Source organism: Quercus suber, unplaced genomic scaffold (assembly GCF_002906115.3).
Source record: "Quercus suber isolate HL8 unplaced genomic scaffold, Cork oak 2.0 scaffold_256, whole genome shotgun sequence".
In the NCBI taxonomy this organism is placed as follows: domain Eukaryota; kingdom Viridiplantae; phylum Streptophyta; class Magnoliopsida; order Fagales; family Fagaceae; genus Quercus; species Quercus suber.
Window position 1 is genome coordinate 326,720 of NW_027069712.1, and position 19,437 is coordinate 346,156.

Below are 19,437 nucleotides of genomic sequence, written 5' to 3' on the forward strand. Positions count from 1 at the left end.
GAGAGAGAATCAGTACTTTTGAGTTTTTCCTTTATGTTTAACATATTTATTACTGTAATTGTTTTATTGTCCGCACAATTTATATCTCTTTTAAAGCTTAAAGAGTGTGTCATGTAAACAGGTCGTAAAATCAGTGTGAAACAAAGACTTTAAGGTTACAACTTACAAGGACAGGTCTTCTTGGTCATGCCCATAAGTCCTCTGCCTTTTTCCTTACGGTTACTCACTATCACATCCTCTTGTGTAGTATTAGACATTTTTCCAAGGAGAATCTAACCACATCTTTCTCTTGTGTGAATATGAAAATTCAACAGGTCTCTAATATTGTCTTACGCGTTATTTGTTTGGTTCTTTTATACACACAAGAGAAAGATGTGACTTCAGTTTTCTACTTTTCCATGCAGACTTTGTTCCAGAAATATGATCAACGGTCTTATCGTACATTACAGGTTCTGACTAACAATGATTCATCAATAATAGTAAAATGTGGGAGTGGGTCCGGATATCACTATTTCTTGGACTACTTGTCTTCTTTCCCTTGCTATAAATTTGCTTCTTTTTCAGCTGCAAAACAACCATACATACACATCCATTTCAAAATTTGACAAACTAACGTCTTAGTTAACCAAAAGCCTTTTCAACCACATTGCATGGGGCCTTGTTCACACCTGATTTCAGCTCCACCTTCATCATCTTTTTCCATGCACACGTTCATCCTTCTCTGCTGCTTTGGCTTTTTTTTCACCTCTGTGCTTGGTAAGAATAATGAGACTGACCGGTTGGCATTGCTCGACTTCAAAGCCAAGATTAGTAAAGATCCTCTCGGGGTCATGAGCTCTTGGAATGATAGCATCCACTTTTGCAAATGGAAAGGTGTTTCCTGTGGTCGTCGACATCAAAGGGTCACTGTCCTGAACTTGCAATCTCAAAAACTGGTAGGCTCTATATCCCCAAATGTTGGAAATTTAAGTTTTTTGTGGAAGCTAAACCTTGAAAACAATAGCTTTTATAATGAAATTCCTCCAGAAATTGGCCGCTTGCATAGACTTGAAGTCTTGCTATTGAGCAATAACACAATAAGTGGAACAATTCCAAGCAATTTATCTAGTTGTGCCAACCTCACATTGTTTAATGCAGCTGTTAATAATCTGGTTGGGGAAATCCCCACAAAGCTTGGCACTTTGTCAAAGCTCCGAATCTTTGCTATTCATAAAAATAGTTTGACAGGAATTATCCCACCTTCTTTTGGAAACTTATCATCTCTAGAAGGTTTTTCTGTAGCTTATAATTACCTGGGTGGGAGTATCCCTGATTCTTTTGGCCAACTGACCAAACTTAAAATCTTTGCTGTGGGTTCAAATAAGTTGTCTGGTACAATTCCTCCCTTATTCTTCAATATCTCTTCAATAACAAAGATTGATGTAGCAGTTAACCAAATCCAAGGGCATCTTCCATCGGACATAGGTATCACTCTACCAAATTTAGAAACATTTACCATCAGCAACAACCAATTTATTGGATCTATCCCTATTTCAATATCTAGTGCCTCAAATTTACATATTCTAAATTTGGCCGAGAATAAACTAACTGGAAAAGTTCCTTCTTTAGAGAAGCTAAATAGAGTGAGGTTGTTTTCCATTGCTGAAAACCAGCTTGGAAATGGAGGAGCAAATGACTTGAGTTTTCTCTGTTCTTTGTCAAATGCTACCAACCTAAGAGATTTGGAGATAAATACCAACAACTTTGGGGGGGAGTTGCCTAAATGTATTGGGAACATCTCAACTACTCTTACCTTTTTCTATTTGAATAATAATAAAATAGCTGGAAATATTCCTAGTGTGATAGGGAATCTGATCAACTTGGAGGATATAGAAATGTGGAACAATAAATTTTCAGTTAACATCCCTTCTATACTTGGAAACCTTCAGAAATTACAATTTTTGGATTTATCTCAAAACAATTTCATTGGGAATATTCCATCCTCTCTTGGAAATTTAACAAATTTGTTGGAGTTGTATTTAGGAGACAATAATCTTCAGGGAAGCATCCCTTCAAGCCTAAGTCAGTGCCGAAATTTGTTAATTTTTAATCTTTCTAATAACAATCTTAGCGGTAACATATCCTCGCAACTTATTGGCCTCTCATTCTCACCAAATATCCTTGACTTGTCTAGCAACCAATTAACTGGTGTCCTTCCTATGGAAATAGGGAATTTACAAAATATAGAATATTTGGATATTTCTGAAAACATGTTGTTTGGTAGAATTCCAGCAAGTCTTGCAAGTTGTGTAAAGCTAGAATTTCTATCCATGAGAAGAAACTTTTTCCAAGGGGTTGTTCCTTCATCTTGGGAATCATTAAGAGGTCTTCAACATTTAGACCTTTCAAACAATAATTTTTCTGGCATGATTCCAAAATTTTTGGAGAGTTTTGATTTCTTGAAATTATTGAATCTTTCATACAACCATTTTGAGGGTGAGGTACCAACAAATGGAGTTTTCAAGAATGCAAGTGCAACTTTGATTAAGGGAAATGGTAAGCTTTGTGGGGGCATACCAAAGTTTCAACTTCCTAACTGCAAAAACAAAAAATCCAAGAAGAAAAAGTTGTCTCCTATGTTGAAGTTGATTATCTTTATACTATTTGGGCTTCTTGGCGTATCTTTGATTCTATCATCTCTATTTCTTTGTTCTTTAAGAAAGAAAAGGAAAGAAAATACCTCAAGCAATTCAAATAATTTGTTTTTGGATGTATCTTACCAAAATCTTCTAAATGCCACCGATGGATTCTCTTCTGCTAATTTAGTTGGCGTGGGCAGTTTTGGATCAGTGTATAAAGGAATTCTTAATCAGTTTAGACATACAGTTGCTATCAAGGTGTTGAACCTTGCACGTCGTGGAGCTTCCAAAAGTTTCAAAGCAGAGTTTGAGTCTCTAAGAAACATCGGACACCAAAATCTTGTAAAGCTACTCACAGCATATTCGGGTATTGATGATCAAGGTCAAGATTTTAAGGCTTTGGTATATGAGTTCTTTGGAAATGGCGACCTAGATGAGTGGTTACATCCAACACCAATAACTAATGAGTCTTTTGAGAATCCAAGGAAATTGAGTCTTATTCAAAGACTAAATATCGCCATTGATGTTGCTAGTGCATTGGATTATCTTCATCATCATTGCCAAACACCAATTGTTCACTGTGACCTCAAGCCTAGCAATGTTCTTCTTGATGATAAAATGATTGGACATGTAAGTGACTTTGGCTTGGCAAAATTCCTTCATGCTATCATCCAAGATTCTTCTGCTAATCCATCAAGCTCAATTGGGGTCAGAGGAACAATCGGTTATACTCCTCCAGGTAAATATATTTTGCATTTCTTAAATTAAAAAGTTTTCTCTTTTACTTTTTCCATATTTACGACAACAGTTCTAACTTCTAAGTATAAAAATATTGTTTTAATAATGATGTGTTGTATCTAGAAGATAGAATGTGTTAAAACATAATTTTCTTGTTTTATTCTTCTTCTAGCTCCTTCTTTTATTTTTTATTTTTATTTTTTTTACATGCCTTGGAAAATCATCCTTTAAAATTTGTAAGATTTTTTCTTTCCTTTCTTTTTGTGGTATAAAGTATGGCAATTACAATATATGTTATGTGCAATTGCAGAGTATGGTATGGGAAACGAGGTATCAATATATGGTGATGTTTATAGTTATGGCATATTATTGTTAGAGATGTTCACGGGAAAAAGGCCTACTGATAGCATCTTCCTCAACAGCTTAAATCTTCGTGACTTTGTTAAAGCAAGTTTACCAAAACGAATAATTGACATTATAGATCCTAATCTTCCCTGGGAAAGACAAGAGGGAGAAATAAGAATGAATGACACTTGCAATGAGGATCAAAATGGCAGTCCCAAAATTCAAGAATGCTTGATTTTGGTACTCGAAATTGGACTCGCTTGTTCCACAGAAGTTCCAAGAGAAAGGATGGACATCACTGATGCTTTAGTTGAATTGCATTTAATTCGACAAAACCTTTTAGAACCTGTATCCACCGATAAAGACTTCAAGCTACAGGTAATTTTTTAATTTATTTTTTTTTTTTTTTTTTTTTTAATCTTTGGTAATGTATCTTCCGCAGCACGTGATCTAAGGTTTATTATTTCTAACAAAACCGAAAAGATTGGAGCAACTTGAAATTTGATATTCTCATTCTGCTATACATAGCATTCGGAATCAGCCCAATTATTCTTCTATAATACCTAAAATTAAAATGCCTTTCGTCTTTTAAATAACTTGTTCCTAATTTTTTTTTTTTTAAATTGCTGACATTGACATGTAAAGGCTACAAAGTTAACTAATTTGTTGTAGAAATTTTGAAGTTCGAATTTGTTGTAAAATTATTTTTTGTTTATATATAATTCTAAATATCTTCTAAAAAATGGATAGTCAATTCCATAAATATTGAATGAGATGGGATTTCATAATCCCACACAAATTAGCTTTCTTGCATCATGAATTTTCTCAAAGGTAAAACAAAACTTGAAAGTTGATACTTAATTTACCAACTAATTTGTAAGTGATGAGATTCTCCAAAAAAAAAATGTAGGTAATGAGTTAAACAATATCTTTTAAATTCTTATTACTGTAGAGAAACCTCACTCCACAAATTGTTACGATTTGAATTTTGAAGCTAAGTATTCTAATACATTGAAATTTATCTTCCTCACCACAGGTGCACTAGACTGAATGTTGAAGCTCATTATTCTAATACTTTGACATCATGTTCGGGTGTATTTGGCGTTTTTAGCACATTTGGAGGTAACTTGGGGAGATTTGTGTGTGTGTGTGTGTTAAAGAATATATTATTTATGGTTTGCTATGTGTAATGACCCAAGAGGCCCAATTATGTTGTAAATCCTAAATATGGCTAACCCTATTTCCTAGTTTTTATATATAGGATTCATTGTAAACAACTTTGGAGCATACATTACATCAAACCGAACAATTTAATTTTCTGTGTTCCTTTAGACTTTCCTTCCTTCTGCTCCTCTTCATCAATTTTCTATTCTCTCAATTTTAATATTAATAGGTAATTTTCGTTTGACACTTGGCTTGAGAGAAGCCTCGGCAAAATGGAAATTTATTAAGAATTTGTATTTGGTAGCTTGATTTATACCAGGATGGGGAGAAATTTGATGAACTTTGTTCGTTTTCAAATTTGAGTTCGACACTTTTTGGATTAAGTGGAACTCTTACGAAATGGAATTTAAGTCAAGTTGAGGATTTATTAGAGTTTGAATCAGTTTCCTATTTCGAATTTAATTTGGATTTTTTGGGTCTAGCATGATTTTGTTTGTCATTTCCAAAAAAGTAAATGAAAAGTTCTTTTTGTCCACCTAAAAATAGGTATTGAATTTATAAATATACAATACTAAAAAAAGGTTTGATGGCTTTTGTCTAAGGGTCATCCCACGCGGGGGAGGCCTTGATCTTGATCCCTATAATAGGTTTAAGAAAAGGGAAGTGTGAACAAGTCTGAAAAAAAAAAAAAAAAAAGATTATGTGACCAATTTTTAATTAGTGGACCCATCTTTAAATGCATCTTGCCGTACCCACTTACAATTCTTGAAAGCAGAGTCCATATAATTGAATCAGAAATGGTTTTACTTTGTGGTCCTTTGTCCCCTCTGTGGGTCATTGACACAAAAGGATCCTGTTTAAGGTTACATGTTATTATTTGACTGGGTCAGTGTACTCGATACACTGAATCTAAACTAAATCCGACACGAAAAGGTTTCATAGTTAATGAGCAAAGACTAGAAATTCTTACGGCAATTGGGAGCTAGGATTGGTTGAGATGGACAGATAAGAGTGCAGTTTGGGCACGGAAACCATGGCACCATGCATGAATGACGGAAATTACTCACTTTAAATAAATAAATACACAGTCGCAATTTAAAGTTCAACTAATAAATAATTTTAGTCTCCTTTTAAAATGATCACTTTTTTTTTTAAAATGATCGCTTTTAGTTTCATAAATAATGTGTTCAGACACGTAAAAGCTATCCTTCTAAATTTGTCAGGTACAGAAACTGATCATTTGAAGTTTTTTATAGACTAAGAGATCGACCAATTGAGCTTACTAGGAGCCAAACATGATCACTTTAAATTTTAAAGACTAAAATTGCTCATAGCCTAATGTGCAGATACTAACAATATATTTTTAGTTAAAAAATGATGATTGGTAAAACTCAACTTCCAGGGATAGAATGAGTAGTTTTGAGTTTTACCTAAAGTTTAACATGTGTTTATTACTAGTGAAAGTGTTATTATTGTTTTTTTTTTTTTTTTTCACTTTAAAGAGTTTCAACTTATGACATCCGTTCTTGTTAATAATTCTTTATCATCAGACTAAGATATTAATCGGCTATTTATTGTTACTAAGTGTGTTATTAATATTGTTTAATAGAATATCCAAGCATGATAGCAAAGATGTAAAAGTTGTCCATATTACTAAAAAAAAATGTAAAAGTTTTTTGCGACTACAAACGCTGTCCAGAATTTCCCTAGAAAGAGCTTTTCCAGTAAATCTTTGTTTCCAGTAAATCTGTGTGCGAAACAAAGACTTGGAGTAATAGGATAGGTCTAAGTTGGTCATGCCATAAGTCCTGTAGCTTCTTAATTTGGTTCTTTCTACTTTCTAGGTCCCTCACTAAACTATCACACGCTTTTGTAGCATTCAGGGGCGGAGCCAGAGGGGGGCGAGGGGCGGCACCTGCCCCCCCTGACTCCTCCTAAAAAGAGTCTATTAATATATGATTATGTAGTGAGTTAGCTTCTGGCATAGAATAGAAAAACAAGGAAACAGTTTTCCTAAACAAACTGTACAAACATCACATGAAATAAATAATAAAATAACAAATCTTCCAATTGAGAAAGTCTAGAGACACAATAAAATTTCACAATATTTTTACTATACTCTTGTTTTTTGTTGAGATGAATCTCAAAATAATTTTTTTATTTTATTCTGACCAATGATGTACTAATACCTCAATTTATTGTAAAAATTTGTGAAATTTTGTGGTGTTACGAAAACAACTCCTCCTACTTTAAACAATCTGATACAATAAATGCCACCAAACTAAACTTGTTAAAGCTGTTTACACTTTTGACCAATATAAACTCTTTTTATCTTTTTCTTTTTTCACTTACCTAAATTTCCTTCTTTTCTCGTTTGAAGTTCTGCCCGTGGAGCTCTAATTACACATCTCTAATTACACATAATAATAATAATAATAATGTCTTGTATGGTACTAAAGCATTAAAATGTCCATTACTTTTTTCTCCTTCGTCTCTTGCATCTTCATAGTTTCAAAATTTGAGTTTCTACCATAAATCCAAAATTTTAAATAATTAAAAGAATAGAGAAAAGTTGAAATTTATTTTCTCAATTTATTTTGAGGAATCAAATTAGATCTCTAAACTTTATGTATACAGATTAATCTCTTACTTTGATGACTGATTGTCAATAACTATGAATTAGATGTTTTACCATTGTTTATTTATTTTACAATTTTTTAATTTTAATAGGCTTTGTATGACAATTATTGTTTGTTTATAATTTTATTATTAATATCAATTAATAATTTTAGGTTATGTTGTTATTATTGTCTTTTGATCTTGCCCCCCCTAAACTAAAATCCTGATTCCGCCACTGGTAGCATTAGAGATGTTTCCATGGAGAATCTTGACAATTCCTAATAATAATAAAATATGTGTAAGAAACAGAGAACAACAAGAAGAAAGAAATGCTTGAAAGCTTGGAGAGTGAAAACAAAGAGGAAGTTTCTGAAAAATTTCTGTTATTACTCAATTGAATAAAATTGTACAAAAGATCTCATATATATACTAACTGAAGAAGAAAACTGACTTCCAACTTATGCGCAAAGCAGCTATGGCACGTGTATCATACACGTGTATACATAAATAACCAATAAATTCCAAAACTACAAGTAGCACAGCTCTATGTCGTTTATACACTTCACTGCTGCATTAGCTTCTTCTCACTTCACTGCTTCACTGCACTACTGCACTACTTCACTGCACTAACCTTGCTCTCAATGTCTTTACATCCCCCTCAAGGTTAGCACCAGAACCATGAATATTGATGATGCTCATTTTGACAAGTAAAGAAGCTAATTGTTGAGCATTAAGTGCCTTTGTAAGTAAATCTGCCAATTGAGTGTGAGTAGGAGTGTAAAACAACTTAATTACTCTATCTTGCACCTTATCTCTAACCAAGTGACAATCAATCTCAATATGATTAGTTCTTTCATGAAACACAGGATTCTCCCCTATGTATATAGTTGCTTGATTATCACAGAAAAGCAATGCTGGTTGTGGATGATAGACCTTAAGATCCTTCAACAATGCTAGCAACCAAGTTATTTCACATATTGTCACTACCATAGCCCTATTTTTGTCTCTACAGAAGATTTGGAACTTGATAATGAGTTCTTTGGAAATGGCGACCTAGATGAGTGGTTACATCCAACACCAATAACAATGAGTCTTTTGAGAATCCAAGGAAATTGAGTCTTATTCAAAGACTAAATATCGCCATTGATGTTGCTAGTGCATTGGATTATCTTCATCATCATTGCCAAACACCAATTGTTCACTGTGACCTCAAGCCTAGCAATGTTCTTCTTGATGATAAAATGATTGGACATGTAAGTGACTTTGGCTTGGCAAAATTCCTTCATGCTATCATCCAAGATTCTTCTGCTAATCAATCAAGCTCAATTGGGGTCAGAGGAACAATCGGTTATACTCCTCCAGGTAAATATATTTTGCATTTCTTAAATTAAAAAGTTTTTTCTTTTACTTTTCCCATATTTACACAACAGTTCTAACTTCTAAGTATAAAAATATTGTTTTAATAATGATGTTTGTATCTAGAAGATAGAATGTGTTAAAACATAATTTTCTTGTTTTATTCTTCTTCTAGCTCCTTCTTTTATTTTTTATTTTTATTTTTTTTCATGCCTTGGAAAATCATCCTTTAAAATTTGTAAGATTTTTTCTTTCCTTCTTTTTGTGGTATAAAGTATGGCAATTACAATATATGTTATGTGCAATTGCAGAGTATGGTATGGGAAACGAGGTATCAATATATGGTGATGTTTATAGTTATGAGCATATATTGTTAGAGATGTTCACGGGAAAAAGGCCTACTGATAGCATCTTCCTCAACAGCTTAAATCTTCGTGACTTTGTTAAAGCAAGTTTACCAAACGAATAATTGACATTATAGATCCTAATCTTCCCTGGAAAGACAAGAGGGAGAAATAAGAATGAATGACACTCAATGAGGATCAAAATGGAAGTCCAAAATTCAAGAATGCTTGATTTTGTACTCGAAATTGGACTGCTTGTTCCACAGAATTCCAAGAGAAAGGATGGACATCACTAATGCTTAGTTGAATTGCATTTGTACATTTTTAGACCCCTTAAAACACAAGTTATTTAACTTAGTTATTTAGCCAAGTGATTACTTAGATAAATTATTCAGATTTAGGTTAACACATTCAAATCATATCATGTAAGTAATGCGGAAATATAAAGAACACACGATCTGATAACCCAGGAAAACCAAATCGGTAAAAACCTGGGAAGAATTTAACCTACTATTCTCAGGTAAAACAGATATATTATGAAAGATTGAAGTTTGTACCATAAGACTTAGACCACTAACATCTTATTGCTACCTCGAGTAGAAAACTTACTACCACGACCACGTGACAGTTTTGAGTCCACGGACTACTTCTTTCCTTGATCCACTGCAACCACAAGTACTCCAACTTGTGACTTTGAGACTCCACTCAAAGGTTTCAATCTTCTTGAAATTCTTTATGCAGCAATTGAAGTGATCACCAAGTTCTTGACATGAATCTTGATCTTGATAACCCTAAGTGTGTATAAAAGTAAACACCTCTAGATCTCACAAGAGATTCAACACACAACACATCAAAGACTTCTAAAACTTAGTTAGGGTTTTCTTTTTATACTTGGAGTAAAACATAAAACCCTACATGTCAAACTAGGCTTGGGCTGAGTTGGAAAATTCTGCAAAAAATTAATCTGCACGAGTTCGATCATCGAGGATAATTTTCGATCGATCGAGCCTTGCAGATTTAACCAATAAATCCTGCAATCACTCAATTCTAACTTTTACAAATAAACACACTTTGAGCAAGCTAAACCTAAACTCATGTTTTTATCATGGTTTGCCAACATAATACATAATAAAGTTCTAATACATTTAGTTTCTAAAGTCTTAGAACCTAACAGCATTTAATTCGACAAAACCTTTTAGAACCTGATAAAGACTTCAAGCTACAGGTAATTTTTTAATTTTTTTGTTTTTTTTTTTTTTTTTTTTGATCTTTGGTAATGTATCTTCTGCAGCGCGTGATCTAAGGTTTATTATTATTATTAATATATATATATATATATATATATATTATTAATATATATATATATATATATATAATTCTAACAGAACCGAGAGATTGGAGCAACTTGAAATTTGATATTCTCATTCTGCTATACATAGCATTCGGAATCAGGCCAACTATTCTTCTATAATACTTAAAATTAAAAATGCCTTTTGTCTTTTATATAGATTGTTCCAAATTTATTTTAAAAAAATTGCTGACAGTGACATGTAAAGGCTACAAAGTTAACTAATTTGTTGTAGAAATTTTGAAGTTCGAATTTGTTTGTAAAATTATTTTTTGTTTATAATTTTAAATATCTTCTAAAAAATGGATTGTCAATTCCATAAATATTGAATGAGATGGGAATTCATAATCCCACACAAATTAGCTTTCTTGCATCATGAATTTTCTCAAAGGTAAAACAAAACTTGATAGTTGATACTTAATTTGCCAACTAATTTGTAGGTGATGAGATTCTCCCAAAAAAAAAAAAAATTGTAGGTAATGAGTTAAAGAATATCTTTTAAATTCTTGTTACTGTAGAGAAAACCTCACTCCCCACATCGTTACGATTTGAATTTTGTAGCTATGTATTCTAATACATTGAAATTTATCTTCCCTCACCACAGGTGCACTAGACTGAATGTTGAAGCTCATTATTCTAATACTTTGACATCATGTTCGGGCGTATTTGGCGTTTTTAGCACATTTGGAGGTAACTTGGGGAGATATGTATTTTTACTTTTATTTTTGTGTGTGTGTGTGTGTGTTAAAGAATATATTATTTATGGTTTGCAAGGTCAAATGACCCAAGAGGCCCCATTATGTTGTAAACCCTAATTACGGCTACCCCTATTTCCTAGTTTTTATACACACCTTGCTAAGGATTCATTGTAAACAACTTTTGAGCATACAATACATCAAGCCTAACAATGTAATTTTCTGTGTTCCTTTAGACTTTCCTTCCTTCTGCACCTCTTCATCAATTTTCAATTCTCTCAATTTTAATTTTAATAGGTGATTTTCGTTTGACACTTTGTGGCTTGAGAGAAGCCTCGGCAAAATTGAAATTTGTTAAGATTTTGCATTTGGTAGCTTGAGTTATACCAGGATGGGGAAGAAATTTGATGAACTTTGGTGGTTTTCAAATTTGAGTTCGACACTTTTTGGATTAAGTGGAAGTCTTACGAAATGGAATTTAAGTCACGGTGGGGATTTATTAGAGTTTGAATCAGTCTCCTATTTTGATTTAATTTGGATTTTCTGGGTCTGGCATGATTTGTTTTGTCATTTTCAAAAAAGTAAATGAAAATTTTTTTTGCCCATTGAAAAATAGGTATTGAGAGTTATAAATATACATGGTTTGATGACTTTCACCTAAATATCAAGTCCATCCCACGCGGAGGAGGACTTGATCTTGATCCCTAAGAGTATTCATATTAGTGGTGTTATAAATTTAGTAATATGGCTCCGTAAAAAAACTACTTTATTTATCTTACATTCTTACTTTACAAAACACCCAATATCAGTAGTTTTATTTTAACTTTCAACACAATAAAATAATATAAACAATACAATTAAATAATATATCTACTATAATAAAATAATATTTATATTACAAAGCAGTGTAAATACACGAATAAAATAATACATTTAATATAAGCAATGTGAACACGCTCCACTTTTTTTTTTCCCCTACGAGATCTGGTGCATAGCCCTTTGGCTGTGTACTGTATCTTTGGAGCCAAATTATTTGGCTTTGGCTCCACCATTATAGTTATAAAATTGTAGTTATAAATTTGTATTTAACAGCTAAAAATAATAGTATGGCTTTTTAAGCCTCCCATCAATACTAATACTATAACAGGATTAAGAAAAAGGGCAGTGTGAACACGTCTGAAAAGGAAAAGGAAAAGAAAAAGAGTAAAAGAAAAGACTACGTGACCAATTTTTAATTAATGGACCCCATCGTTAACCCAAAAAAAAAAATTTAATGGACCCATCTATAAATGCATCCCGCCATACCCACTTCCAATTCTTAAAAGCAGAGTCCATATAATTGAATCAGAAATGGTTTTACTATTCTTTAGTGCACCATTCACAAGGACTGGTCTTCAATCTATGTGGTCCTTTGTCCTCTCTGTGGGTCATTGACACAAAAAGGTTTCCATGATTAATGAGTGATAGGGATATTTTAGTCATAAACTTAATATCCAAAACATCAAAGCATACTTGTCAGCTTCATGGAAACTCACGGCAGAGTTAGGCCAACGACATCACACAAGATGACCCCACAAGGAGACTCAATAGGCGTCTCCATATGCCAACGGGAATGATAGGACGGAGCAGATGGCTGACGGATGTGGAGAGGCCAATGAGGTTAAAGAGGCCGACGGGTCCAGCCTGGCTTAACTTGACCCCCACGGATATCTATGTAAGGAAATTTCTTGTATCCCACAATCAATCCTAACCAAAGGAATTCCTACAAGGAAATGATTCTGCAAAATACATGCATTAATTAGGATCTTTCTTATAAGGAAAGATCTTCTCCACCAAGAAACAAAAGTCAACTCTACACTACTATAAAAACTCCAAAATCCTCACAAATCAAGGTATGCATAACTTACCCCAGCTCTAACACTCTAGAGTTGTGAAACAAGTTCTCTAACTTAACTTTCGGAGGGTCTTTGGCCGGTACCATACCGTTACTCTCTTGAGATCTTCTTTTTCTGTGTTGTGCAGATGTTGTCTTGAGTATGTGAGGACCGCGTGACTTATTGACGATTTTTGGCATCATCAATTAGCAAAGGCAAGTATCCTTTTAAAATGATCATTTTTAGCCTCTTAAATAACGTGTTTAGACACATCATCACTCCATAGGAGCTAAAAGCTATCATTTTAAATTTGTTAGGTACTAAAATCGATCATTTGAAGTTTTTTCTAGATTAAGGGATCAATCAATCGAGCTTACTAAGAGCCAAATATGATCACTTCAAATTTTAAGGATTAAAATTGCTCATAGGCTAATGTATAGAGACCGACAAAATATTTTGTTTAAAAAATGATGATTGGTAAAACTCATCCTACAGGGATAGAATGAGTAGTTTTGAGTTTTACCCTAAAGTTTAACATGTGTTTATTAACGGTGTAAATGTTATTTTTGTTGTTATTTATTGTTACTTAATGTATTACTAATATTGTTTAACAGAATATCCAAGCATGATAGCAAAGATGTAAAAGTTTATCCATATTACCAAAACAAAAACAAAAAATGTAAAAGTTTTCTGCAACTACAAACGTGTCCAGAATTTCCACCTAGAAAGAGTTTTTCCAGTAAATATGGGTGAAACAAAGACTTGGGAGTAGTAGGATAGGTCTTGTTGGTCATGCCATAAGTCCTGTAGCCTCTTAAATTGGTTCTTTCTACTTTCTATGTCCCTCACTAAGCTATCACACGCTTTTGTAGCATTAGAGATGTTTCCATGGAGAATCTTGACCATTCCTGATAATATGCTAACAACTAATTAACAAGTAACATCTTTTCTTTTTCTTTTTCTTTTTTGGTTGTGAAAGAAAATTCCACAGGTCTCTAATGCCCACATGTTTTTATTTTGGTTGTGAATGCAACTTCCACTGGTCTTTAATGCTCCACATGTTTTTTTTTTTTGGGTAAAAACAATTTAGACCCTCAACATTTTGATGAGTTGTTAGTTTGGTTCCTATAAGGTTTTAATTTTATCAATCCAATCCTTCCGTTTAACCACTAGCCTCTGTTAATTAGTACATAAAATGATACTACTATTTTTGTATAATTTTTTTTAAACGAGTCTAATATATTTTAATAACAGTTGATATACATGTATTTTAGTATATGGATGTGATGATGTTCTGCGAGTCATCACATAACATAAGGAACTTTTTTTTTTTTTTTTGAGAAACAAATGAGATTGTACCTTATATAAAACAAAGAGTGGAATGAGCTTACAATAAGAAAGGTTGATTTAAAACATTCATGGAAGGAGATTATTTAGTATAGAATCAATTTTACCATTTGGTAAAAATAGCCAAATATGTTCTATTCTAGCCTCAAAACCTTCAAAAGAAGCAATTCAGGAATTCAAGGCAGCTTCAAATGATTGGTACCTAATTGCATTTGCTGCCAACAATGAAACCAGGATAATTCAGAGCAGGAAGTTGAATCACTTTGATCTCGATTTCAGTATCAATCTTTTGTAAAGACAACTCCGCAATTCTTCTTTTTTTCCTTAAGCTTTTTCTGGCTGTTGTGTCTGAAATTAAGCTCTGTGTCCCAGATAGTGTACCTGTGATGAAGCAAGATAATTATGTCTCTAAATTATTGAACTGAGATAAATCATTTCAATGTATAAGAATTAAAAAGATATTCATCACTTGGTGTTGGGGGATTCATTACCATATCATTACTACTACTATGTGACAAAAAATTTACCTGTAAGCAGATGTTTTTCTTAGCGTATTCTAGTTCCAAGGAGCTTTTCTTTAATCAAATGCAGTTCATTTACAACATCACTCATGTTCATCCTTTCTCTTGCAAACTCCCTAGAACAAGAAACTCCAATTCCAAATATCAAAATAAAGCATTCTTGAATTTTGGGACTTCTAATTTGATTTTGATCGTGAGAATCATTCATCCATGTCATCTCATCTTCTCTTTCCCAAAGAAGATTAGGATCCAAAACGTCAATCACTTGGTCAAGCAAAGCTGTTTTAACAAAATCATGAAGGTTCAAGCCATCTTTGAACATGTCATCAGTGGGCCGTTTTCCTATAAACATCTCTAACAATAGTATGCCATAACTATAGACATCGCCAAGGATAGACATCCTATTTCCCATGCCATACTCTGTAATTGCACATAATATTTATTGCAATATGGTTATTTCTAATTTTGTACAAATAAAAAGGGAAATATAATTAATCTTACAAACTTTAAGATCATCTTTTGGTGGCATGCAGTAGGAAAATAATTATTATGAGAAGTGGAAAAATTGTTTAGGATGCGCTCTACTTTGTACAATATTTGAACAGTTCATACTTGAGACTACATTAAGAAATATTAAGAAACAATGAAAATATTCACCTGGCGGAGCATAACCCATTTTTCATCTGAATACGATGGAGCTTGATTGATTAGTGAAACAATCATGGGTGTCCTCAAAAACGAACCTTGCCAAACCAAAGTCACTAACATGTCCGATCATTTCATCATCAAGAAGAACATTGCTAGGTTTGAGGTCATAATGAATGATTGGTGTATGACAATGATGATGTAGATAATCCAATGCATAAGCAACGTCAATGACGATATTTAGTCTATGAAGAATATTCAAATTCTTTGGTTTCTCAAGAACATTATCTGTTCTAGCTTGTAGCTGGATGCAACCACTCATCAAGGCTTCCATTAGACATGAACTCATATACTAAAGCTTTAAATTCATGACCTTGAGAGTCAACACTTGAACAAGCCGAGACTATCTTTACACGAATCCAATGTCTAACACTTCTCAAATTCCCACATTCAGTAATGAAACTCTTGGAAGCTCCATGACGCAAAAGATTTAGCACCTTAACTACAACCGTATATCTACCTTGATCAAGAATTCCTCTATACACAGATCCAAAGCCACCCACACCAATTAAATTGGTGGAGGAGAACCCATCAGTAGCTTTTAAGAGACTTTGATAAGATACATTCAAGAGAAACTTTCCTGAATTACTTGAAGTGCTTTCTTTTTGTTTTTTACTTAAAAGAACAAATAACTAGCAAGGACAGCATCAAAATTACCCCCAAAACCCCAAAAAGTATACAAATTATTACCTTCAAGGTAAAGGCCAACTTCCTCTTTTTCAATTTTTGATATTTGCATTTAGGAAGCTGAATCTCAGATATTCCTCCACAAAGCTGAACATTTCCCTCAAGGAAAGTTGCACTTGTATTCTTGAAAACTCCGTTTGTTGGCACATCTCCCTCAAAATGATTGTAAGATAGATTTAGAAATTGCAAGTAGACAAAAACCTCCAAAAATTTAGGAATTTGGCTAGTCAAATTATTGTTTGACAGATCTAGATATTGAAGACCTCTTAATGATTCAAAAGTTGGGGGAATGATCCCTTGGAAGTGGTTTCTTTCCATGTATAGATATTCCAACTTTATGCAACTTCCCAAACTAGCTGGAATTTCGCCAAACAACATGTTTTTTGAAATATCCAAAATTTCTAGATTCTGAAAATTGCCTACTTCCACGGGAAGAACACCAATAAATTGGTTGGCAGAAAGAAATAAAAAAATTGGTGAGAGACCAATGACTTGTGTGGATATCAAACAACTAAGATTATTATTAGCAAGATTCAGATTAAACAAATTTCGGCACTTGCTTAGACTTAGAGGGATATTGCCTTGAAGATTATTCTCATATAAATACAAGTTTGTCAAGACGGTTAAATTTCCAATTGAGGATAGAATGTTCCCATAGAAATTATTTGTATTTAATGCCAAAATTTGTAACTTCTGAAGATTTCCAATTTTATAGGGAATATTACCTGATAATTTGTTCTGCCACATATCAAGCCTCAACAAGTTGATCAAATTTCCTACTTCAGCAGGAATCTTTCCAAATATTTTATTATTATCTAGAGCCAATTGGGTAAGATTAGTTGAGAAATTGCCAATACACTTTGGTAACTCTCCCCCAAAGTTATTGGCACTTATTTGCAATGTAATCAGATAGGCGGCATTTGTCAAAGAACAAAAACCCAAGTCATTTGCCCCTCCATTTCCAAGAAGGTTGCCAGAAATGCGAAAACGTGTCATTTTATTTAGCTCCTCCAAGGAAGAAATTTTGCCATTTAGTTTATTTCTGTTCAATTGAAGTGTATCAAGATTTGTGGCATTGGAAATTGAATCTAGTATACTACCAATAAATTGGTTTCCACTAATGGAAAAAAATTCAATATTTGGTAAAGTGATACCTATGTCTAATGGAAGATGCCCTTGGATTTGGTTGTTTCCTACATCAAATTGTATTATTGAGGAAAGATTGAAGATTGAAGTAGGAATTGTACCAGACAACCTGTTTGAACTCACTCCAAAAATTCTAAGTTTGGTCAAATGGCCAAAAGATTCAGGAATACTCCCACCCAAGTTATTAAAAAGTGCAGAAATCACTTCTAGAGATGATAAGTTTCCAAAAGAATTTGGGAAACTTCCTGTCAAATTATTATTGTGAATACCAATTTTTTGGAGTTTTGACAAGGTGCCAAGATTTGCAGGAATTTCTCCAGATAGAAGGTTATAACTGACAAAAATATCAATAAGATTGGAACAATTAGATAAACTGCTAGGAATTTGGCCACAAAGTGTGTTATTTGGCAAATGAAAGAATTGCAATCTATGCAAACGACCAATTTCAGGAGGGATTTCATTAAAAAAGCTATTGTTTCCAAGAAATAAAATCTTCAAAAAACTTAAATTTCCAACATGTGGTGATATAGAGCCTACGAGCTTCAAAGACCACAAGTCCACCACCGTGACCCTTCGATGTCGATGAACACAAGTAACCCCTTGCCATTAACAAAAGTGGATGCTGTCATTCCAAGAGTTCATAGCCCCGAAAAGGTCACTAGCTCAATGCCAACCGGTCTGTCTCATTATTCCCACCAACCACGAAGGTGAACAACAAGCCACAGCACGAAAGAAGAAAAGAAGCATGCATACAGTAACAGAAGGATGAGGATAGTGTAGCTGAATTCGAGCGTGAAAGCCCCATGGAAAATCACGCTTGGTACAAGGTGGGTATATTTGTTTGTGAAAACGAAGAGTTTGATTTCACTGCTTTGCAGCCAATAATACAAGTCAATAATGCAAGCATGAACATTTATATAGCAAGTAAGAAACATTGCGGGAATTTTGGTTTAGTGATTTGATACGGACCTAACCCAAAAAGAGTAATTTTTAAGTACTCCCGGAATATAGAGAATGGTGCTCTCTCCTCTCATATTCATGGTGGGGTCCGTTTATTAAATTCATAATAAAGTCCACCATGAATGTAAGAGGAAGGAGCACCATTTCTCCGTGCTCCAAGAATACCTAAGTATTTTCCACCCAAAAAACAAAAGACAATGACGACTTAGGAATTTTGCATGCTGACATTGTCAAAGCATGTAATGGTCTTTTTCTATAATTTTTAAAATTCGATAATTACGATGGAAGATAAAAGACAGAATATGGGAATTTGATTTGAATATCTCATTTTAAGTTACCTCAACAGTTATTAAAAAAATAATAATTAAGAAACCTTAGATTGATTACAATTTGGCTGAACTAAACCGGTGTTTTGCATATATATATTATTAAATTTTTATAGATTGATTGTTTCTATTTCCTGAATATATGTTTCTAGATTGATAGATATTGATATCTTGGCCTTTTCTGATTGTTTCTTCACAGAGAGTTTTGACTTACGGCAAAGAGTCCAAAAGGTGTAACTTCTCGTCATATATCCAAGATCTTTTCTACATCAAATGTGACTTCGTCTTACTTACTGATCGGGGATGGCCGGCATTTGTTTTTTTTTTTTTTTTTTTTTACAATTAAAAACTATTTGGGTATATTCAAATGTAAGTTTTGTGAGAATGGTTACAACTCCTTATTTTCATAATGAAATTTTATTCTTGACGTGGCCGCAATCTATGGCTAGTAACTAGATCACTTTAAATTTGTATTGTAGTGTGTTTTAATTTTTAAAATTTTAATTAAATGATTAAATTCACTATTTTTTAATAGTTTAAATTTTTTAGACAATTGATAATTCATTTATTGGACCCTATTTATTAAGAGAGAGTTTAGGGTGAGAGGTGTACTTTTTTTTTTTTTTTTTTTTTTCCCCCCCCCC

The 19,437-nt window shown here is 33.2% G+C and overlaps 1 protein-coding gene and 1 pseudogene across 1 annotated transcript; one reads left to right on the forward strand and one right to left on the reverse strand.

The window, feature by feature from the left end:
• The first annotated feature begins 594 nt into the window (after positions 1-594).
• On the forward strand, positions 595-5,000 carry LOC112008807 (probable LRR receptor-like serine/threonine-protein kinase At3g47570). Its single transcript, XM_065781085.1, has 3 exons — positions 595-3,357; positions 3,667-4,079; positions 4,738-5,000. Exons 1-3 carry the CDS (start codon positions 651-653, stop codon positions 4,744-4,746), a joined length of 3,129 nt encoding a protein of 1,042 aa, XP_065637157.1. The 5' UTR covers positions 595-650; the 3' UTR covers positions 4,747-5,000.
• A 10,635-nt stretch (positions 5,001-15,635) lies between these two features.
• LOC112008806 (probable LRR receptor-like serine/threonine-protein kinase At3g47570) lies at positions 15,636-18,312 on the reverse strand (annotated as a pseudogene).
• Between the last annotated feature and the right edge of the window lie 1,125 nt (positions 18,313-19,437).